Below are 24,239 nucleotides of genomic sequence, written 5' to 3'. Positions count from 1 at the left end.
GCATGAGCTTCCACAGAGCGTTGTGACCTTGGTGGTTCAAGTGTACTGCCTTATACCTCCCTGCATGCCAGAGAGCCTCTAATGTCATCAAAAGTCACTGGAAGACACTTGAGCTACCCCTCACACCTGTGATACCAACCCTCTAGCAGACCTATGCAGCTTTTGTTACTCTCTTGTTTTGAAGAGTCCCAGGGCTCCAGCTAAAAGATCTGTCATGCTTTTGGCTGAGGAATGCCTTAATGGTGGCTACCTCCATCTCACTTAACTTCAGCCATGCTAAAGTAAAACTCAGATATTCATATCTAAAATAGGCACCAACTTCTAAAATTGATCCTATATCTGAAAAAAAAAAAAAATCTATCTACTTACCAGAGGTTGTCTCAGAGGGATGCCTCTCTCTCTCTTGCTGTTAGGATTTCAAACTCTGCACATGCTGTCCCACCTCTTAGAGGAGCATTTTAGTCTTCATGACCTCTCCCTTGGGAGGAAGGGTCAACACAGCCAACTTTTTTTGTTAGACCTTATGTTCTATAGCAGTCTGTAGATTAAAAATCCCACCAGATTATTTTGTGTAGCTTTTTACTGGCTCTTACCTGCAATGTGACCCTTCAAGGTTATGTCATTACCCTTTTTTGGGGGATGGCAGGCTTGCAGTGACTGATAGCCAATTCCCTCCTCTGAGGATAACTGTAAGAAATTTCAGTGTAGACATGTGGAACAAATTACAAATGGGATATCAGTGTGCAAAAGCCAACATGAAATTCTATAATCATTAAACAATCCAGTACAGGAATTTGCAGTGGCCTGCATTTTGCAAGTTGCAAAGCTGCACAGGGGAGGATATGGATTTCAGGCTGCAGTTCCACAAGCACCCTGTCATGACACTTTGTCACTGCATGACGGCAGCTTCTTCTCCCTCTTCCTCCTCTACTGTTCCTGTTTCAAGCTGCCAAGGCCCACTCTACCTTGGTGTCAGCTCTGGCATTCATTGCATCCTGCAGCCAACTGCACAGCTCTGCTTACTAGCTCAGAAGAAAGTTCCCCACTTTCTGTTACCCTTTTGCCTGTTTAGTGAATTGAATTGTAACAAGCAGAGGACCTAAAATTGGGAAAACTAACATAAGACACATTGCAGATTGTGTTGCCAGAGCCTGGAGGAACAGTGTATCTCCTTTTAACAGCAGTGAATGGATGAAATCAGCCAAAGCCAGGTGATAGAGCCAAGCATTTACCCAGAAATGGTCTGCAATGTACATTCTCTTGAAATTGTCTTTCCTTCAGTCATGTGATAAAGTGCTTGATAAAAATTGCTGTGTAAGTTCTTTGTCTTAAAGATAAGGTCAGATGAGATGGTTGTTTCAATTCTCTTTTTGTTTCCAGCTCTGTGAATCTGTACTTTGTATGTTTGCAGTATGAGTGGAATTAGAGGCTGTTTGCAAGTATTCAGGTTAAATGCATGCCTTCCAAATTTACAGAAAATAATCTCAGGCTGCAGTGCTTACAGTCCTAAGGTGTTCCTCTGTCTGGCCTAAATAAAACAAAGGCAGATTGTGTTTTTCTCCCTTTGCCATTGATGGACCTCTAGTGCTCTTTGAGACCCACAAAGGTGCTCATTAGAAGGACTCTATTGGATTGAACCAAAGGTCCATCTAGTCCTGTGTTCATCTCAGTGGCTATAAACAGATGAGTAGGGAGCAGCAGGGAAAGCACATATGAAATGTCACACAAGTGCTTGCCTTGTGAGGCCATTATTTTTAGAACAGAGAATTTCCTGAGCTGGATGTGGCTGCTGTCTGCTTAGTAACCCTATGTAGATTTCTTTTCCAAGTGTTTTTCTCCTTGGTTCCAAGTCCATTCTTTTACATCCAGAGCCACCTTTGGTAATAAATGCCACAATTCTACTATGGGTGATGCAAACAACACCTTCCCATTGTCTGCACTCTCATTGCTACTAGGTTCACTTGATTCCTTCTTAGTTTTTCTTGTGGTTCTATTATTTTGGTTCTGAATCGATGACAGTATTGCAAGTGCTTTAGCAGAAACAATTTCCATGCACAAATGTATGTTCAGTATGTTCAGACAGCTATAAAGGCAATGAGTAGGCAATCAAGGTATTGCATGTGTTTGCAAATGAAAACCATCCTTGGACCACTGCAGAAGATGCCTCCTCCTGGACTTTTTTAAAGAAAAGGGCGATTTTTTTTCCCCCCATCAAAAATGTTGACAGTATTCGTGACCTTGCAATTTATTTCCCGTTTCCAAGACAAAATGTTCCTCTGCCCGCAAGAATTCTGCATCCTCTGTCTCCTGGAGACAAAGAGTTGATGTAAGCAGGGGATCAGGGTTTGAAAATAACCCCTGGGTGGCAGATAAGCGGAAATGTGAACAGCAGGAGGGCAGTAACAGTTTTTGAGGTTGAAACCCCAGATCACCAGCTCCCTTTCTACTGCCCGCCCCGCGCTGCATCTCCAAGGATCGCTGCCAAGGCGCAGCCCGCACTACCTGAGCGGGCAGCGGTCGCATCTCCTCCCGCGCAGTCGGATCGGCTTTTCCCGAGCTCACTGCTCCTCCGAGCAGCCCCGCGTTGAAGGGAGGACGCGGGACTTTGCACCCGCGGGAAGGAGCCACGGGCGGGGAGCGCTGCGCTCCCCCGTGCGCGGCCGCTTTCCGCCTCCCGGGCCGGGGCTGGCGGGGCGGGCAGCGGCAGCAGCCGCTTGGCTCGCAGCCCCCGGCGGGGAGCCGGCCCCTTCCCGCGGGGGCAGCGCCGACCCTGCCGTGTGACAGCCGGGGGGGGCCGCTGCTGCCTCGGCGAGCCCGGCTGCGGCGCGGCGGCTGCAGCCATGTGTTTCTCCGCCTGCCAGTGACACAATAACACGGGAAGCGGCGGGAGGGATCCGAGCCTGCCGAGGGGAAAAGTGACCTGAGGCGCTCAGGTGAGCCGGAGCGGCAGGAGGTGGCTGTCGCTGCCCGCCACCACCGGAGAGCTCCGGAGCCGGGCGGGAGGCGCCCCGGGGCTGCCGGCGGGGGCAGCGCGGCCGGGGGCGGCGAGTGCCGGTCCCCCCTCAGCCGGCGGTGCTGTGCCCGCAGGCCGGCGGCGATGGAGGAGGGCATGAGCAGCATGCAGCAGAAAGCGGCGGAGCTGGAGCACATGGCCGAGGTCCTGCTCACCGGCGAGCAGCTCCGGTAAGCGGTGCCTTCCTCCCCGCTTTACCCGGGGTCAGCAGCAGCCCCGCTGACGGCGGGAGGGGGAGGTTTGGGAGGCACAGGGTGAGGGTCTGTCCCCGCGGACTTTCTTTGCACCGGAGCACCTGCCCCGCTTCCATCGCGGCCCCGGGCTCCGGCCCCGCTTCCAGCAGCGACGAGGACGAGGGGCCGCAGCGGCGCTGCGAGCCCGGGGAGGGCAAGCACCGCACGGGGGCTTCTGCCGCGGCACCTCCGCTCCCCTGCGTGGAGCAGGAGGCGGCTGGGGAGAGGCTGCTGCGTCACTAAAGGCATCAAACGCTGCAGGAGAGCGGCGTCTTTAATGATTAAAACCCCAAAGAAACCATAAGAGGTAAAGTGTCTCAGCACCCCATGGAGAGCCAGGGCGAGCGCAGGGCAGCGCTCCCGCACAGCCCGGCCGGCACTGGCAGCGGCGCCGGGCACTGACCCCGCAGAGCTGAGCCTCACTCCAAGGGACTGTTTTTATTTCGCATCAGCTGGTCCCAGCAGATGGATGGGGATCCCTACTGTCAGTGCCAGCAGCAATTAACAGTGCTGTGTGACTGGAGTTGTGAGCAGCGCAGGAGCCTTGAACAAAAATGCCTGACTCAGTTAATTTTTAATTCTGCGGTGTATGCTGGCTATGTGTGCCAGCTGTACCTATACAGTGCAGAGGAGAAAAAGTAATTTTAATAATGTCGGTTTGGTGATGGACCATCTTGTGATTCAGGAAGAAAAATCTCACTATAATGTGTTATATAAGTAACTAGAAGGGGATAATAAAAATCTTTTCTCAGTAGTTTTTCTTAAATTTTTTAAAACTTTTTTCTCAGATGCCAGACAAACTCTGGAAAGTGTTAGAAATGTTCCCTGCTTTGGCAGATGCCATCATTGCTGCTAGCACAGACACTGTTTGCATCCATAAAGGAAGGAGAAGTGCCACTTTGTGATGCACACCAGTGATACTCCTCTTTGGCAAGTAAATGTTATTTTGGTGATTTGGCAGCAGTACACACCAGTGCCTCCTCCAAGTTTGAGATTCTGCTTCAAAGTAGCCTTTAGGGTGACAGAGTACACTGGCACAGGTCCTGCATGGTGGATTTGTTGCAGAGTTGAGCATCCAAGTGTCAGATAAGAATTCTGTTGTTTCTAATTTATGTTACTAGAAGTTGAAGATTTCAGGCTAATACAAAATTTCTATAAGGATCACATTAATCTTTCTGTATACCTCATAGTTAAATGTAAAAGCAAAAGCTTTGCAATCTTTCCCAAAGGAGAAACTGAGGAAATGTTATCAAGTCTGGCTCCTAGAATAAACTCATCTGTGTTGTTATCAAGAATTACATTTGTCATTTTATTTATTATGGTATTGAAACACAGTCAAAGATGATTTGCAGATACAAAATAACTATTGCCCATCCTGTGAAGTTACCTGTGGACATTCCTTCATGGATCTATAAGTGGCTTAGATCTGCTTGGACTGGGAGTTCATGAGCAAGTCAGTCTGGCTGCTGCTGAGCAGGGAGATCCACTCTTCTGGCCCTTTTCCTTCTACCCAGCAGTAGTCCCACCTCTTTGTGCCTGCTCAGGTAACTTCTTGGACTTCTTGAAAACAGATCCAGTGTGGTGATTTGGTGTGTAGGTTGATTTTCTGATCTGCTGACTTCAAGAAGCCACAGAAAATTGGTGTTGGGAATGTGTAGCCAGGAGGAAGAAGTGGTTGTGGTAGACAAGACACAAAATTTCCATTTGGATAGCAGTGAGCTATTGGGTCAGCTGGAACCCTATTGTGAAACTGCACCCAAAATTGTCTGCTTCCCCCCAATTTTTTCTTAACTTCATTCTGTTTCTCTGTGATATTTCTCTGGGATATTCTGTGCAAAGGACTCGTATTCTTCAGTTTTCCAGGCAATAAAAGCCACAAATAAGTGATAGAAGACTGGCTGGCAGACAAGTTTTAGCCAACCCTGCATTTAAAGTTTCCCTTTTCCTGTCCAAGATAAGCATATAATTGTTAATGCAAAATGAAAATGTGGAGTGTTTTCAGGATCAAAGACAGTTTATATCAGCAGCCTTTGGGGCAGGCAAACAGATGATAGAAAACCAGCACACACGTGCACTCAAGGCAGCATACTGTACTCTATTCTTAGTGATGCTTACAACTGCAAGATTCCCCAGTGGGATTGATGCAGCCAGACAGGTGATTATGTGTGTATTTGGGTGAAAGTGCACGCAAGATGAGCACATAACTGAGGAGTAAAAGTGTAAAGTGAAACTGTGAGCATGGTATTACTTACACAAACCCAACCAAATGGAGGTATTTAAAGCACTCTTGTACTAGACCAAACAGCACGTGTGTCTAAACTCAAATACTTACCAGAGCTGCTTGCTTTAAATTCCTTGCAGAGTTCCTAGTGCCTGTCTTGCTCTGGCCTCACGTGTTGCCTCACAGCTCTCATTCCCATGGGCTGTTGCATGTCTGTCCTTCTCTGGCAGGGATCTGATGCAGTGAGGGTCAAAGTTGTCTGAGCAGCACCTTGGCAAGCCTGACTTTGCACACTGGTAGTGCCTGTGGTGGGAATGGAAGCCCTGTGTCCTCTTCCACCCCCGAGACAAGTGCACAGTGGCTGGGGGAGGGAAAGGAGTAGGACAAAGAGTTTTTTCCTTCTCCTTGTTCCTGTCTCTTGGTTGCTTGTGATGTGTGTTTTGCCTTTGCAAGGTCAGGAGCCTCTGCCCTGATGTGTGCAATGTCAGCGGGTGCCCAGGAACTTGGCTGCTGGCATAGGCTGTGATGTAAATCCTGGCCCATGGGTGGGGTGATTTATGGAAAAAGAAATAAGAGCTGTATGTTGAGCTGTATGTTGAGCTGTATGTTAGATAACATGGTAAATTTTTACATCCAGTAGTGTCCTTTGCCTCTATACCCAGTAGCTGTCTGAGCAAATACCTAACTCTTACTTTTGCTTAATAGAAACACATCTTTTAAACTGAGGACTTAAAAGTTTGGCTCTTGGTGAGCCTTTAAATTATGAAGCTGACAGCTGTGAAGGAAAGCTGAAGATTTCAGCACTGTGACACACCGGCACAGACCCTTTGGCAGTGTCTGTTGCCATGCAAGAGATTGGCAAGAGCAAGGGGAAAGCTGGGCTGGTCATGACCCGTCTGTAAGCTTTGGCACCAGTGGTCCTGCAGAGACAAACTGCAGACTCTGGCTGTCTGACAGCTCCAGCCACCCAAAATCTCAGCTCTTCCCTTTGTTCTGCTGCAGAGACCCTACAGCTGTTCAGTGGTGAGCTCTCTCTTCTCAGGAGGTTGCAACAGCATTGTCCTTAAAATATTTGAGAGGATCACGGGGCCTTCAGATTCCTCAGGACTGGGAGAGCCCTTGGAGGCCTCCACCCTGCTACATCCCTGCCTGATACAGCCCTGGGCAAGTGAATGTCCCTGAGCTTCCCTGACCTTGCTGGGAGTGCCTGAAGGGAGGTGTCACATTGATAGTCATTCTTGGAAGCTTAATAAAGGCACTACTGAAGTTGTTAAGAATTTTATCAGAAGCAGAGCAATTCCAAGCTGATTTCTCTCACAGTTGAAGGCAACAGGTTGTGCCCATTTCAGCAGTGTTTGGCAGAAGGATTAAAGTATTATGTCTGGGTTTGAGCACTGACTTGGATAGAGCTGATCTTGCCCTCGGGCCACCAAAAGCAGTTTCAATGGGCATGTTTTGATATGGATGCTTGTTGCCTGTCTTCTGAGGTAAGGGTGTCTGAAATCTCCTCATCTGCTAATTGTTTCTTGATGCCAGATTGTCACCAAAATCTTGTGTATCTCCCAAGAGTCCCTCATTTCTTGCAGAAAATGTGCCTAGTAATTCAGGAATCCTCAGGCTCCAGTCGGCTGAGCAGCAATATTTAAACACCTATTATTGCCATTGTATATGGTGTACGGTTCTCTGTAGTAGGTGTAACTTCAATGATACTTAATGTCTCTGCAGACTTTTGGATCCCTCTTTATCATCAGTTTTTACAAGAAACTACATCTTTCCCTATCCACACTTTTGTTAAATAGTTGGGTAAATAAATATGTTTTATTTATTATTTTATTTTATTTACTTCTTTAGATGAGGCAGCGATTTTGATAGAATAGTTTTTATAATCAGGATCGTCTTTCTTTCTACTTAGAGAAATATGAAGCATGTTTCTTAGAGATTTTTCTTTCTTTTGGAAGAGACAAAAGTTTCAACAGAAATTTATTTCCCTTTTTGTCAGAGTTGGTGTATGAGTTTTGTTTCACAGAGTTAAAGGTTTTACATGATAAACAGCTACACATTTTGAAGCTGTAAGACAAAACCAGTTTCACTGGTCTTCCAAAGATTTTACTTCAGGAACCTTATCACTTTCAGAAGCCACATTGGAGTGCATAACTTTCAGAGTCATTAATTTGTGAAGGATGGCAGCACCTACAGGTTCATAGCTTTTTTCTTATTCTAAGCAATAAACAGTCAACATTTTTTTCATGGTGGTAGGATTGAAAAGTTCATTAGCACTGTAAGGTGCAGAAAGCCCATGACACAAAAAAGTGATAGTTCCTAGAGCAATGATATCAAAAGAACCTTAGTGTTAATGTATTGCTGTGATACAGGATTATATAAACTGTGCAGTTACAGAATTTATTAAATGCCATCACTGTGCTTGAAAGTGTGTTAAGACTCTGTTGTAAGCTTAGACTCTAAAAGGATTTGAGATATATAATTGTCTAGAGGTCACTTATTCTCAAGTCACATCCCTAGATGTTAAACTAACATCAATGCCATTTGAAGAACTGACAGAATCTCTTAAAATGAGATTTTGTAATCTGCCTAAAACAATCCAATTTTGTACTTCCTCCTCAGGGAATGATTGTTTTTCTACCCCCTGAACATTTTTCTTGCCACTTCCTTAGTTCTTCAACAGTGGTTGCATTTCCCAAGAGCTGAATTGGTTTAAAACTAACCCTGAAAAAGTAGTTTTCAGTTATCTCACTTGAGAAGACCCTTGTATGCTCATTTCTTCAACGTGGATAGAACACAGAGATTACATCATCAGATCTCTGTGGAGCAGACTCCTCCAGAACTCTCTGTACAAATAATTTCACTTCCATCAATTTGTTTTCCAGAATCAAGCAACCAAAAAATTGTCATTTTTCTTTGTAAGGTTTCACCTGAGTGATACACTGAAAGAAAAGATGTTAAAGTAAAGGTTGGTAAAGCTGCAAAATGAAGTGTTCTGAAATCAGGTTTCTCACTAACTATACTCTATCACAACAATTTCAATTACATATTTTTATTATGTATATATACTATAAATTATTATGTGTATACTATAAATTATTTAATGTTTTTTTTAAAAAGTGTTTCTCAGATTTATATGTTCATTTTTCTAGAGTCTTTGATTCTTGATTCACCCTTTCATGTGTTTCAATCTTGCCTGTTGGTACTAATTCTAATGACAAACCCCATCTGTATATATACATATATGTAAGAGATTTCTGGGCCAGGAATTTCAATTTCTCATGTCGTTCAGTAAAATCTGGGCTATTCAATTTTTCTAGAAATGAAGATGTAAGGCTTTGTTTCCTTATTTCTTTCCTTGTAGCTGTGCCTTTTAATAATTCAGTTGTTGCCCTCAGCAGCTTTCCTCAAGTGCAGCTGAGAGATCAAGTAGTTAACAACGCATGTGCAAATAGTGATCATTCTTTCACTGTGTACATAAGAAGGCAAATGTTGTATGAGTGGTTCGTGTTGTATATTTTATGTATTCCATTCCAGATGGAGTCAATGATTAACTTTTGTCTCAGGTTAGCAGAGAGCGGCAGGCGATTTGATGTGTATGGCATATGCAAGAATATTTTTTATTTATTTTATGTTAGAGGAGTTGCCTATGAAAAAGTGAAAGAAACTTGTTTCAGTGTTGATGGTCATGCAGGGAAGGCAGAATGAATGTGCCAAAATCAATCTAGGTTTGCATTTATTGCATGAACCCTGCTTCTGTGGGAGCAGTGGCCATAGGCTGGCACCATGACAGAGAACTCTTCCTATCACTTGTCATTCTAATTTACTGTTTGTGTAGTGCCTAGGAATTTGAGCTGTTTATCAGGTCCCATCAGGGGTAGCTGCTGTATGCTCTGAGGAAAAATAAAGCACTTCCAACACAAATCTTGCCTGAGGTTGTCTGTAGTGTCTTGCAGCAGTGGTGGGTTCTGGACAGTGAGGGATGGTCTGTGTGAAGCCACCAAGGTGGGATTCTGTCAGGACTGGGATTTCTGGTTTGGGAGGTCAGACCTTGAGCCCAAGAGTGGCATCCTGAAAGCATAGAGAAAAATAACTCCCAAGTGTGGAGATATATTTTAAACAATTTTAATGCATAAACCAGTGGAATTAAATAGGTGTTCTTGCCTTCCGGTTCCCTCCTCAGTCCTTTGGACTGGCCTAAGCACCTCTGGACCATCAGCAGATGGTGACCTGCGCTGCGGGAGTGATCAGCAGAGCTTTTGGAAGGCTGGTATTTCAGTTGGGTCAGTTTTACAAACCAATTTATCACATGACCACAAAAAAGCTTTCTCTGAAGAAGTTCAGGGGGAGAAATGGGTGCTGGCTTCCCCCCTGTCACTGGAATAGGCACGGTTTGAGGCTGTGGTTTACTGATAGAGCGGATCCAGCTGCAGGCTGCTGCTGCCCCGCTCTTATCACTTCCCTTGCACTTCGCACTGGTGTTTGTCTGGGATCAGAAGTTCAGGGAACTGAAGCAGCTGAAGCCAAATAAGAAAAATTTAACTTTCTAAACAGGTTCAGTGTGAAGTCAGACCAGTGCCAGCACTGGGGTGAAGGAGGCAGTGCAAACACATGGTCAAGTACAGGGAGAGGGAATGGTGGCAGCAGCCACTGCTGGGTTTGCTTGACCACCTCCTCAGGGTTTAATTTGCTGGATTCCCATTAAAAAATTTCAGGCTCCGGTAGAAGACATTGTAAAAATGATATTGAGTTTAAAATGCCCAATGTACATGCTGTTATTGGACAGGAACAGAGACTAAGTTTGACGATGTTTTTTTTCTCTCAAGGCTTTTACCTTTACCTCTGCACTCTTGTCACAGTATTGTACGTGAATAGACGTTGAAATACTGACATTTCATGTGTTTTGAAATTTGTACTCTGCAATTTGCATGACCAGCTTATCACCAGTGTGACAGCACTACTTCAGAAGGCAACCCTGCCCTTGATTATCAGCCTTTTGCAGTTTTAATAGTTTTCATCTTAGCAGTGCCTCAATCTAGTAAATGTGTTCAGACCTCAAAGGTGCAGTTGCAAATAATTAAAAATTGTTTCTGATTGCACTTGCTAATTCAGAGCGAATATGGAAGCACGTTTCCACATCACAAGGCTGTAATTCTCCATTTCTTTGCAATTGTGTGGTTGGGTCATGGGCTACCACAGCTGTGTCACAGGGATTTGCAGGCAGATGAGCGTTTTCTGGTTTCTGTGAGAAGCCAGGGGAAGGTCACACTGTGGGTTTTACAGGACTGTTGATTCAATGTGTCTGGCTACTGCTGCAGAAAAGAGCAGCCCAATTCCCTTGGACTGGGGCTTCTGCTGTGTGGCTGGTGCACTGCACTGGTGCATGTCTGAGCCCATGGTGAACAGTCAGGGGGGCTCAGCCAGGGTGTCATCCTGTCAAACTAGCGCCGATGATGGTGTAAGGGGTAAGATCAGCTGGCCTGAGGTCAGGGGATGAGGACCCCACAGTGAGACTGTCTTGTCAGGGAATCAGTTCTTGAAGTTAAAAGTACAGCTCTGCCAGGCCACGAGCCCCTTCTCACCCCCGTTCTTGCTATGCTTGACCCTTGTTTACATCAGGTTTTTGGCAGAGATCATAGCAATGCTAGACAAGATTTGGGTGACTCCATCCAAATGGGTCTGTGGCTGTTTGGGTGAGGGTGCCTTCTCTATTAAGGCAGCAAACACAGAGATGCTCACTTGAAGGTAAAAAATCAAACAACAGTTACTAAATGGCTGATCAGAGCAAAAGCCAACACACCTAAGAGATGGTGATAGCAAAGATGGGAGCTTCAGAGTCAAGTATGGTAATACTGTGTTTGGTGTGACAGAAGAGGAGAAGCCAGTAGAAGGAATCTGGGAGACAGACACTTATTCTTCTCAAGAGCTGTGGCAGCTGTATTTCCAAGCTGTAATGCTAGATAAGATTCAAACAAGATCATGTTTGTTGAGGACAGTGCACAGAAGACTTGAGGTGGAAAATAATAGGGATGGAGAGCTTTAAACAGAACTTAGACTTTTTGGGGGAGTGGTATATCTGTCCTGAAAGGGGCATTGCACAAGGAGTCTGCAGAGACCAAAGTTCTGCTCATGCAGCACTATGATATTTATCCTGTATGAATCTTATATGCTGTACCTGGTTTGGGAAGATTCTCCCATCCCCAGCAGTATGGTGGCCATCCAGCACAGTAGCCTTTGACTTTGTGTTACAGAGCTTTGTGTTGGTTTGCTTCATTGCTTCTCACATTAAGTACTGTGGGGTGTTTTTCTGTAGTGTTTCTGTTGGTGTCCAGCTCAACAGCTGTACAACCCACTGGCTCTCTGTCTGCACCCCTTACCTGTGTATTGGGCCAAATGGGTTTATTGGCAGGTAAAAAGAAATGTTTGTATGTCATGTCTGTTGCTCCTTGCATTGTGACTTGTATCTTCAAGGCATTGGGGCTGCTTAAAGCAGGCCTGCCTGTCCCTTTGTGTTTGTACAAGCCAGTCTTGGCCCTGGTTTAAGAGGCAAAGCGAATGCAAGAGATAATTACAATTTGGTTAGTAAAAACAATGATTTTTTATTTAATTCCAATGAGTATTGCAAAATATTCACAGGAAGCTGACTTTTTGAGGGTTTATCTGAGGAATCAGTCCAACATTTATGCTCATCCTCTCTGGAAGGAGAATCTGACAACACACAGCCAACACATCACTCAAAGTTAGGATTGCAAATAATGGAAATTACTTCTGAAAAGATATTAGCTAGGCATTATTTATAGCACTGATTGTCAGCTGTGGAAAAATTTCCTTTCATTTTTTTCTGAAAAGATCCTTGTCTTGATAATCATACATCCTTTTCTGCAGTAGCATATAATTGTATAGCTTAGAAATTAGGGCGATGTAATAGAAAGCTGTTAATTGTTTCCTGATGCACAGGATATAATTAACTTACACTTTCCTCTAGTTGAAATTAATTTATTTTTACTAAGATGTAGAAAAAGTAACTTAGCTTAAACTGCTATTTTGCTGGTTGTTCAGTGCAAACAGAGGGAAATTGTCACGGGAAGAAGTTCAAAGTAGCATTATCATGTATAAATCCCAAAAGAGATTGTACAAATACCATTTTGAGAGTGTCTGGAAGCATAAAGACTTGCATTGGACATTATTTTTAAAACTCTTAGCACATATAATAAACTCACACTTTTCAAGTCTTTTGGCAAATGGTAGAAATAGGTGAGATTAAATTAGCTTAATAAGTGACAAGAAAAATGGGTCCATAATAGGAGCCATTGGTATCATGTTACTACATGTCTAATTAGAGAAGGGATGAAAATGGGTTCATAAAAACACACTGAACAGAAGAAATAAAGCAAGGTTTATTGAAAGCTTTATTTTATTTTAATAAGATTTATTTATTTATCTTTAATTTATGCAAAATTATACAACTCTAAAACAGACTGCAAAAAGTTGTCTTCTTACAAGACTCAAGCCCCAAGGAGGGCTGGCTCTCAGGCTGGGGTTGGGCCAGGACATGTGATATACAAGGAGGTGCTGAGGGATGGATCTGCTCAGCCTAGAGAAGAAAAGGCCTGGGGGATTCTTCTGGTTGCAAATACTAAAATGAGATTATATAGGGAAAGGGGGAGAGAATTTTCCAAAGTGCACAGGGATGGTACAAGAGGCAGTAGTCAAAATTTGCAAGGGACTTCCTAATCAGAGGTTTAGAAAGAATTATTGTCTGTGAGGGTAAGTAAAAAAATGGAATAGGAGTCCAGAGAAGCTCTGAAATATTAAAATCTTGTCTGGACATGACCCTGAGCAACTTGTACTAACTGGTTATGCTTTCAGTATAGATTGGACCAGATGACCTCCAGAGATCCCTTCCAAATGAATATTTTATGAAGGCATAGTGTGTTGTCTTCTTTAAGCTGTGGTGGCTGATATTATCAGCTTTTTGTTATTGGCTGGTAACCAGAGAAAATTATCCACTCAGTGACACTGGTGGGAGAGCTTCTAAGAATGCCTCCTAACCTACTCCAGTGCAAAATCAGCTGCCTTAGTTTGTACCACTGCTCTCACATTGTCCAGATTTTCAAGCAAATTTAAGGATGAGAAATGTATCAATTTCCAAATGACTCCCAAGAACTTTTGAAATCTCTCTGTTTCAACTGAGATTTTTAGGAAGATGTGAAGGTGACAGCCTGACTCCCTTGACCTCAATGTCCTAAGTTAGGCTAGGATTTTACCTCAGATCACGTGAGATTCATCAAATGCCAACATCACAACTCTTCCCACCACCAAGATTTCCAAGTTTTTTGTGATCTGTAGATTCATGCCTCAAGAACTTGGGGTGCAGAAACCAAAGTGCACATATTTGTGACACGCTACTTTTATAGCAATCCTTGAAGAGTGAGAATAGGGAAAAGATTGGAGACAGTAGAGAGTAATATGTGCTGCAAGGCCAGTAGGTCATGGTGCCAGAAATGCTGCTGGCTGTGCCATGCTGGCATTACAGGAGGAACAGTAATCTCAGGGCCAGCCACCTGCTCCTCTTTCTCACTGCCTGCATGACACTGTCAGATCCCCTCACTGTGCACAAAGGAGGGACCAGTTTGGGAGTTCATTTGTGTGCACAGGTTTCTGTGCATAGTCCTGCAGCTCCAACCTTGCTTGTGGAAAGAGGATTTTCATTCACATGTTGAGGGAGGAAGGTATTTGAACTATTAACATTTTCTTCCCTTGGAGGGGCACATCTCATCTGGTAGTCTGTCCTACAATCAAAGGCATGATTATATCAAGCATGTGTCCTACCATTATTCCACCTATTTAAAAATAATAATACAAATAATATAAATAAATAATAAATAATAATAAAATAAAAATATATTTCTTTCAACACACACAAAATAATGAGATTTTTGGTTTCTCTATATGCCATTGTGCTTTATCACAATGTTGCAAGGCCTAGGTCCATTAAAAATATTTCCTCATGGGGGAAAATCCAATCTCCTTAGTTTTCTATAAAGTGGTGGTTTTTCCATGTGCTATGCTTTGGGCCTACTGTAATGAATCAAACACCAGTGGCTGAAGGATAATTGCTTGCATTCACTTTGTTGGGCTACAAGTGGCTAGAGCTGCTCCAAACTAATGTATTACTAACTTCATATTACTTTTTTGGGTTGAATCTGTAAATCAACACCAGCTGAAACAGTGTTTCCTACATAATTTCATACAAAATATGTTTGTACCCTGTGTTGCTTGCTCTTCTGATGAATATGGAACATCTGAGTTTAGATGGGGCCAGTAACAACAGTACTCTTGAGAAAGATATTATAGGGCCAAAGGAGGAAGAAAGAAAGGATTCTTAACTGGCATCCTGAAACTGTTCAGCACAATAAAAATGGAAAGAAGAATTTATTTAAACATATAGTGGCTAAGGAAAAGTTCCAGTGGAGTGGAAATTGTGAAATTTTGCTTACAGGCTGAAAATTACACAGCATATCTTTTTATGTTAAATATCAGTATTCCCTCTCAGAAAATGAAAAACATGTAGGAAAAGGCACAGAAAGGCATTGGTCACTTGATCAATGGTTTCATGTCTTCAGTGGCCACAAACCTTTTGCAATTTCAGCAGTTCATATCTGCACAGCCTACTTACATATGGACTGAAATGTTGTATGTCTTCATCTACAATCTGGATGAGGGGATCTAGGGCACCCTCAGCAGCTTTGCAGATGATACCAAGTTGTGTGGGAGTGCTGATCTGCTGGAGGGCAGGAGGGCTTTACAGAGATGTTTGGACCAGATGGATCAGTGGGCTGAGGCCAATTTATGAGATACAACAAGGCCAAGTGTCAGGTCCTGCATTTTGTTCACAACCCCATACAATGCTCCAGTTGGAGTTGAGTGGCTGGAAAGCTGCCCTTGGAAAAGGACCTGGGGGTGCTGGTCAACAGCTGCTGAACATGAGCCAGTGTGTGCCCAGGTGGCCAAGAGGGTCAATGGCACCCTGGCCTGGATCATATAGATACTGTGTGGCCAGCAGGACCAGGGCAGGGATTGTTCCCCTCAGCACCGGTGAGGCTGCACCTCAAATCCTGTGTCCAGTTCTGGGTCCCTCAGACCAGAACTGGAGGACATTGAGGGGCTGGAGTGTGTCCAGAGAAGGGCAACAGAGCTGGGGAAGGGTCTGGAGCACAACTCAGGTGAGGAGCAGCTGAGGGAGCTGGGGGTGTTTAACCTGGAGAAAAGGAGGCTCAGGGGAGACCTTATCAATCCTTACAACTGCCTGAAAGGAGGCTGTACCTGGGGTAGCTTGGTCTCTTCTACCAGGTAACAAGCAATAGGACAAGAAGTAATGGCCTCAGGTTGAACCAGAGGAGGTTTAGATTTGAACATTATGCAAAATTTCTTCACTGAAGTGATTGTCAAGCACTCTAACAGGCTGCCCAGGGAAGTTGTGGAGTCATCATCCCTGGAGGAATTTAAAAGGCATGGCACTTAGGGACCTGGTTTAGTGGTGGACTTGCCAGGTTTAAGGGTTGGACTCGATGATCTTAAAAGTATTTTCCAACATAAACATTTCTGATTCTGTGATTCTCTCATTCAACTGGTTTTGGTTACATTCAAATTAAGACCTAATGAACACTGTAGTGTGCTTTAATAGCCAGCACAAATAAGGGACTAAACCTTGGCACATGCTCTAGCCATGCTCCACCTGCCTGGGTAGCTGCAAGAAGTGCCTGTGGTCTGTCAGCCCAGCTGTGCTTGTTCAAACCACCTGAGGAGCAACCAGAGCCAAGCTCCAACAGATCTTCCTTTCTTCGTGCAGGTGGTGTCAGGGCTGGTCTTGAGGGGAGGAATCATCTTGAGGATGATTAACACACAGTGTTGGGCCATTAGACCAATGATAGGTGAATATCTGAGTTTGTGTAAAGGCACCGTGCAGGCCTGAACCACTCGGCTCCTCTTGTCCTGTTGCCCATCTAAAGTGTATCTCCAGACTGTCTGTGCAACATGTGTTTTGGATTCTAGTTGAGGCCCAAGACTAATTTTGGAGTATGCTGTAAACATAACCATGTTGTTGTAATCTAAATCCAGCAGTATTCTACTGGGGCTGATGTGTGTGTATAGCTGATGCTTTTACTTGGTGAATAAGGGTCAGGATGCATGGTCTGAGTTATTAAAGCAGTAAGAAATCACATTTTGAATTTATTGTCAGATCACATAAATACCTGTTCACTGAGCTTTCTGCATGTGTGGAGAGAGAATATTGCTTACAAGGAGAAATGGCAAACACATGGCCCAGCAATGGGAGCAAGCTGTTCAGTAGAGCAGCAGAACTTCTCTGGACTCCTTAGGGATTTATTTATTACTTTAAAAGAAAACTTCCATTTAGTCTTAAGGAAGAATGCTTCTGTAATATTAATCCTTTCAAAGCTTATATACTTGTGAGCTTTTGACAAGGCCTAATCAAACAAGACAAGATCCTTGATAGCATCCTGGCAGAAGGAACTATTCATAGAGTGGTTGTGCCACAGCTGTGTATCTGTTCATATCATAATATATGAGATGTAGAAAAATGCTGAGCTAATCAAACAAAACAATCCCCAGACTAGATTTTTGCAAAAGGAAAATGTTTTAAATAGATTCAGTATTTAACTATGATTTTTAATAATAGATTTTTCCTAATGATGAAGTTCTTCATTAGCCTACCAGAATTTAGGCAGTGAGCAACTTCATCCCATTAAATAATCCCCTTAAATTCACATACCATAATTCTTGCTGTCATGGGTTTGCATGACCTAGATAGAGATTTAAAGCACATAGGATGGTTTTTTGCCATTAAAACATTTATGTCAGAGAGCAATCCTTTCTGTGTTTAAAAAGTAAATGCAGTAGTGTTATATTGCAAAATTGTTGAGTAAAATCATTGTTACCATTGGCGTGCATTCATTTGGAACTCAGTGTAGTCTGGGGCAGTCAGTAGATTTCTGAGACATTTTTCATTTTTTCATCTGCACATGGTGGTTTATTTTTTCTTTTTCTTTTGGCAGTGAGACCTTATTGAATGTTACAGGATTTTCTGTAAGAAGAAAATGTATAAATGAGCAGAATGTTAATTAGGATTATGCTGCTTTGTTGCCTCCAGCTGACTGGAAAGGTCATACTGGCTTATATTTTACTCTCAAAGACAAGACAACTTAAGGGAACTCTAAAAGGCTGTAACACCATTTGATTTAGACTTCTAACCTATTTTGATTTATTCACTTTAATAATTACATACTCTATATTATTTCAATAAGTAAAATAAATATGTGCCACTATATAAAATTAGACAAATTCCAGGCTAAGAAGACCAAGCTGACTATGACTATATAGACATGTTCTTTGAAGTAACTTCACAGGATCTCAGGTTAGAAGCTGGAGGTCCCTGCAAACCTGGTGATCTGGATCTCAAGAGGATGAGTGAATGTTGCACGTGGAGGCAGGAAAGCTAACTGAGTTCAGACATGTAGAGACTTCAGCCAAGGGTAAAATGCAGAGCTGGTCTGTGCAGCTGGCAGAAGGATCCTCAGCCATTGCAGCTGCTCCTGGCTTCTACACTTTGATTTAGCAATGAAGCAGAGCAGACCCTTGGTGTCTATGCATGCTGCTACCCAGCTGATGGGGTTTCCTCACAGCACATCCCCAGCTCTGTCCTGACACAGTTGTATGCCACAAAGGTTGCACGGTTTCCTTCAGATGCTGGAGGAGAACATGCCACTAATTTGGTCTTGGCTGGCCAGTTAAATCCCCATCCTTCCAATCAGCCAGGTAAGGACTATTGGATGCTTGCACAGTAAAAATGGAAACCAGGGAACACCCTGTGGCAAAAACAAGGAAGCATGTTCACAAAATGGGGTCATCTCTCATACTTACAGCTACTGAGCTTTGTCAAACACACAAAGAATGTCTGTATATCTGCATTTACACTTGTAGTAAAAGCTTTGATATAAACAGCAAGTGTCTGAATATAGGCATCATTTGAACTTTCCTTTTTTGCTGCTGACATGAACCAGACTTTAAAAAGTCTGAATCCTGGTACAGTGCATTCAAAGTTCAGCCTCTGATATTTTTCCACCTTACAGTATTCCCAAGGTTGTTTGGAGATAGCAGTGTAAATCATGTAATTATAAACCACAGGACTGGAAGGTCATCTGAAGAATATTACAACACATAATCCTTTGATATATTAATTATTATTATTATTCTTGCCTTAAGTGAGACTTAGAAATCTTTTCTCCAAAACTTTGTCTAATTCTTGCATTAGGATCCCTCAACATTACTTGAATAGCTTTTCTTGCTCTCTGCTTTCAACTCACCTGAAATGTTACAGACAGCAATTCTGCTCTTCTCACTTTTTGTCTAGGTAAGGCCAGACTCCCAATCCAGTATCTTTTTCTCTCTGCTCATGAGACTGGCTCATCATTTCTCATACCAGAGTAGAGCTTCATTGCATCTCTTTGAGCTGATCATTCTTGAATGAGATGTCACAAATGAGATGTTCTGTAGCAACAGGTACAATGACATAAACAACTGAATTTCCCATAATCTCTGGGAACATCTCTGTTAGTAGAATGTGAGCTTGCCCTTGATTTCTGCATGGTCTCAGCCTGTACCCAGTGAAAGCTTCACTACTGCATATTCAGCTATTTCTTACTCTGTTGCTTTTAGACTCTGAGTTCCCAGTTTTCAGCAGAGCATTTTGTTGTTAGTGCACAGCCTTACATTTTATAGTTTTACCTGTTCCTCCATGTCTAGTTATGAACTGTGAAGGTCATCCTCTAACAATTTAATTGCCTCTAGGCAATCCAGTCAAATGGATCATTACCTTCAGTGTTTAAAAATCTGCAGCAGTTTTCCAGCTTTGTTTTAAAGTTTAGTGGTCAACCACTGAATTTCAATAGACTTCTGGAAGACAGGGGAAAGAACTCCCTTGAATCATGTCTTTGGTCAGTGTAGCATCCTGCATATTGTGGTGTCGTGAGCTGGAGGAGGTAAAAAAGTGTGTATCAGTGTCAAAACATGTTAGATTTTTTTAAATTTAAAGAAATTCAATGCAAAGTGCCTTTTCTAGTGAGTACTTTTACACTTACTGCTGTCACAGCTTCCTTCAAAATAAAAATAAATCCTAGAAATGAAGTTATAATAAACATGAAAGATAGGAAGCTATTAATCTAGAATGTGGCAGATAAACAAAGTTTGGTGGTTTTAATGAAACATATTGTATATTGAAATAATATTGCATCTGTATTCATTTCAAGATGGACCTACATATTTGTTGGAAGTGAATAAAAAAATTTTGAGTCATAGCCCCAGTACAAAATCAAGTTTGTTAACAATTGTACGTAACACAAAGCATTTTATTACTCATTATCTTACCTGTTAGTTACTGGATATTTATGTTTAATGACAGTCATGATTCAGCACAGTATTTAGATAAGAGTTTTGTGTGGAGATGGAAAACAATTGTGAAAAGCAATTGAGATATTACTGCAGTATGACACTTTATTAATGATGTAGGCAGGTTTTTTATTCTTGCCTTCAGCAGGGTTGCCAAGGACCACTGAAAGAAGTCCAAACAGTTGGTGCTCCTCTGAGAAGTGCAGAATATCAGGGAGAAAATCTCCTGCAGGTCTGTGGTTCTCAGGCTGAGAGCAGCCATTCCTGGAGGGACTTTGAGCTCAGAGTTACCCATATAATGTCCCAGCAAAACTATTTGTCATTTATTGACAGGGTGGGAGAAATACCAAACTGCGCTCAAGATTAGGCACTTGACTGATTTCAGTTCTCCCATGGATTTATGGGTTTATCTCTGGCACATGGCAACCCCTTTTGCTGTTTGCACTCCAGGCTTCTTCAGTACTGTGCTGCATTCTGGGCATTACAGATTTGCTCTTCCCCAGACGTGCTGAGAGATGGGTGTTCCTGTTTTGCAGGTGCTCTGAAACTTGCTGCACACAGTGCAAGTGCCTACCAAGGTTAAAGTCAGCTTTGCCCTCTGGCTAAAAGAGGTGTCAGCCTTGCTGCACAAGGGACCTCAGCCTGTAACTTTTTTGGTTCCCCTACCTCCATGGCATGCCAGGTGCATCCAGGAGAGGAGTTGTCACACAGCAGGGCTTTCTGGACCCACATCTGTTTGTGTCCTTGGGGAACCCCTCCTGTTGACTCCAGTGATGCAGGCCTGTAGCTGAGCATCCTCTTTCCCAGCTGCTGGTCTGTCTCTCCAGGTTCCTGAATGGCAGTGCTAGAAGAGATATCTGTAGCAGTAGGATTTGGGCTCTCTGACCTGTATTTTCCCTGTTTAGCCCATTTAGCACTTCAAAGGAACATTCTCTTTTTCCAGCCATGTTACTGAGATAACAGGCCTGCATTCCCTGACACAAATTTAATTGATTTTCAGTGGCCTCCCTTGAGACCTCACTGCATCTTCCTGAGTTTGCTATCCATAAAATAATTCCTTTATTGAGAGGTATTTTTGCATAAGTCAACAAAAGCTGGTGAGCTTATTACCATGTTAATCCAGTCATAGGATAATAACAGTTCTGCTATGGTTTCTGGTCTGTACTTTGAAATTTTGGTGGACTTCAGTTTAGATTTGGGAAAATATCCTTGCAAAAATTAATTCTCACAGTACACATTGATTTAATAAGCCTAAGAATATCCATGCAATGGAGACACAGAAAATTAATGTGGATGCAAAACCTAGTTGATTGATATTAGCAAAGATGGCTTGGTTTTGAGTGAAAAGTACTTCAGTTCTTTTGGGGATCCATCCACACAGTAGTATCCCAGAGAGTTTGGCCTGCATACATTTGTCCTGTGGTGCATCCCAGCTCATCCATAACTGAGTGAGAAGCACAATTATGTCTGACTTCCATTTAGAGAGGGAGGGCTGTGATTTGCTGAGTTGTGACAGCTTCAGCCCCAAAAGTGAGCAGCCTGACTGAGACAGGCAGTCTTCTGCTTTCCTAGTAAGACTAGGGGCAGGTGAAAAAAAAATTGCCTGTATTCTGTGTTTTCCTATTTATAAACCCCAGTTTTATGCTTTCCAGCAAGACTTTCTCTCAAGGTTCAAGTGCACAGGCAGTTAGATGTAATATTAATGTTTGAACACATTTTGCTTTAAAGTGAAATGCAAGTGAAATGGCTTGGCAGGCAGGGAGATTAGTCACTTCACAGCTTCTGTAGGTTTTACAAGGGATCTCTAGTTTTATGACAGATCAATACAAATACACAGATTTAATTTCTTCTGCAGTCTGGGGTACTCTGAAGGCTGTGGCTCTGAATTTCTGGCCTGAATTTGTGGGCTGAAAGAGAGTCTCTGAGAGACATCATGTTGATTTCATCCCAGACCCTGAGCAATGCCTGTGTCTGTTCCCCAGAGTTTGCTTTGATCCCTGACAGTGTTAGTAAGATATTATGAACATTGGGGATGTCCTTGTGCACCTTTGGTTGCAGGCTTAGTGGCCTTAGTACTTTCTAAATGTATTAAAAAAGACTTCATAAAAGAGGCAGACACGATATTTTATTTAAAGCCACAGGGACACTGGTGAACTGTCATGTCTTTGGAAGCTTTGGGATTTCCTCTGCAGTGCACCAAGAGATGGTTTATGGCTCTGTGTTCTGGCATCTTCTCACTTTGACTGCATACATGGCTGTGGGCAAAAAAGGGGAGGTTATCACAGTGATGTGAACTGCTATCAGGAGCTGCTCTGAAAACACTCTTTCTAAATGTATTTGAAATGGCAGAATTCCTGCTCTGCTACAGCTACCAAAACCAGAAATATCTTCATCCTATTTCCAGTAAGACCCCATGTTTTAAAGGGTAATTTAGCTCCTGTGAATATCAAGTAACAGAATGAAGTGATTGCAGAGCTGAAGCATAAATAGAAAGAGGAACAGGCAGCAGGGAAACGCTGACACTTCAGCTGAGACTTGGCAAGCCCAGCTGGAAATGCTTGTCCCAGCAACACACACTGCATTCACAGAGTACCTTCAGGATTGCTTCTGTGTACAAAGTTCATATCCTCACTGACCTATTTTATTTTTTTGCTGACAGTGCAAAGGCAAAAGTTTAGTATAAAGGACATTTTAAGTAGTTTTCTCCTGGGTGTGTATATATACACAAATGCCACCTTATACTCATTTATTTTGTAAAGAATCAGGTGTGTAACTGACTTGTAAGTTTTGAAGTTCAGGGACTTCTGCTTCTAAGTCACTGAGACGCTTTGGAAAATGTGATTTTTTAGTAAGATGCCTGTCTACCATCCCGTCGACAGGTCATATGCTTATGTTAGAAACACCAAACTTTGTGACCTCTGGGAGGATACAAAACTGTTCTATTTCAAACAGAAAGGGGCAATTCTACCTACCAGTGGAGGACGTAGGATGTCCTTTGAGAAGAGGTGTGAAAAATCTGTGCTCTTTGGCCACCATGAACTGTCCTGATCTTTGGCAAGATGCTTCTTTTGTCCATGTGTGTTTCTCACAAAGGACATCATGACTAGTTTTCCTTGGAAATAAGTAAATCCTTCTCTTACAGAAGTTTCATATATACATGAAACGTATGAAAGAATTTTAAGATGGCAGAAACCACGTGCGGGGCTTTGCCTCTCTGCATATAGCTGCTAATTTTCAAGGGATCTAATACAGTTTTGTTCAGTTTACCCAAATTTGTTAAAATTGTAGTAGTTCAATGAATGCTGCCTGGCAGTGCTCAGTCTGGGATAGTCACTGCAGCCAAGGGTGCTATGCAAGGTGTAACACACGAGCAGTAACACGTGAGCAGTGGCACATGAGCATGCCAGAACTCCTCAGCAGCAGTTGAGCATGCTGAGGCAGGACGTGCTTTGTGCTGTGACTAATTACATCATCAGTGTGAATTGTTCAATAATTAGTAAATTCTGATAGGGATTTCTATTTTAAGTGATCTCCTGACTGGTGTTTTGTTCTTCCATTAAAAAACACATTGTTTTATCCAAAGCATTGCGGACAGCAGTTTGAGGGAATTGGTTTTGCCCTCTACTCCCTTCTGGTGGGACCCCACCTGGAGTGCTGTGTCCAGCTGTGGGGTCCTCAGCACAGGAAGGACATGGACCTGTTGGAGCAGGTCTAGAGAAGAACCCTGAAGATGATTAGAGAGATAGAGCACCCATTGTAAAAACAGAAATACAGACTGAGAGTGTTGGGGCTGTGCAGCCTGGGGAAGAGACCTTATTGTGGCCTTTCAATATTTAAAAGGGGCTGAGAAGAAGACCAACTTTTTAGTAGGGCTTGTTGCAATAGGACAGGGGTAATGGTTTAAATTAGAAGAGGTAAATTCAGACTAGATATAAGGAAGAAATTTTTCTTAATGAGGGTGGTGAAATCCTGGAACAGGTTGCCCAGAGAGGTGGCAGATCCCTGGAAACATTCAAGGTCAGTGTAGAGGGGTTCTGAGCAAGTTGATATAATGGAAGATGTCCCTGCTCATGTTGGACTAGATGACCTTCAAAGGTCCTTTTCAGCCCAAACTGTTTGTGTGTTCTGCAATTCTATGGTTCTATTATATGTGCATTTCATGTGTGTGATTGTCTCAGGAAGGCTAAAAGAGGTGAAAGGGTGGAGCACATTATGAAAGTATCCATACCATGTTGTTTATTTCGAGTGTCAGGGACCTGTTCCTTGCACATTTTTTGAGCCCTGCTCGGATAAGCATAGGGACTAT

The 24,239-nt window shown here is 43.0% G+C and overlaps 1 protein-coding gene across 3 annotated transcripts in view; it reads left to right on the top strand.

Moving 5' to 3' along the window:
* Positions 1-2,496: 2,496 nt before the first annotated feature.
* The window catches only part of DEPTOR (DEP domain containing MTOR interacting protein), a 78,979-nt gene continuing 57,236 nt past the window's right edge, over positions 2,497-24,239 (top strand). Inside the window, exons 1-2 of one of the 3 annotated variants that reach the window (XM_054647987.2) lie at positions 2,502-2,933; positions 3,088-3,183. In XM_054647987.2, the coding sequence (XP_054503962.1) occupies positions 3,098-3,183 (86 nt within the window). In that variant the 5' untranslated portion in view covers positions 2,502-2,933; positions 3,088-3,097. Of the gene's footprint in view, positions 3,184-24,239 lie in introns of all 3 variants that reach the window. The other 2 variants (XM_077188329.1, XM_054647994.2) reach the window with 2 other exon arrangements.

Source organism: Agelaius phoeniceus, chromosome 1 (assembly GCF_051311805.1).
Source record: "Agelaius phoeniceus isolate bAgePho1 chromosome 1, bAgePho1.hap1, whole genome shotgun sequence".
NCBI lineage: Eukaryota > Metazoa > Chordata > Aves > Passeriformes > Icteridae > Agelaius > Agelaius phoeniceus.
The sequence above is the reverse complement of the archived record's forward strand: the minus strand, read 5'-3'. Positions and strand labels throughout refer to the sequence as shown.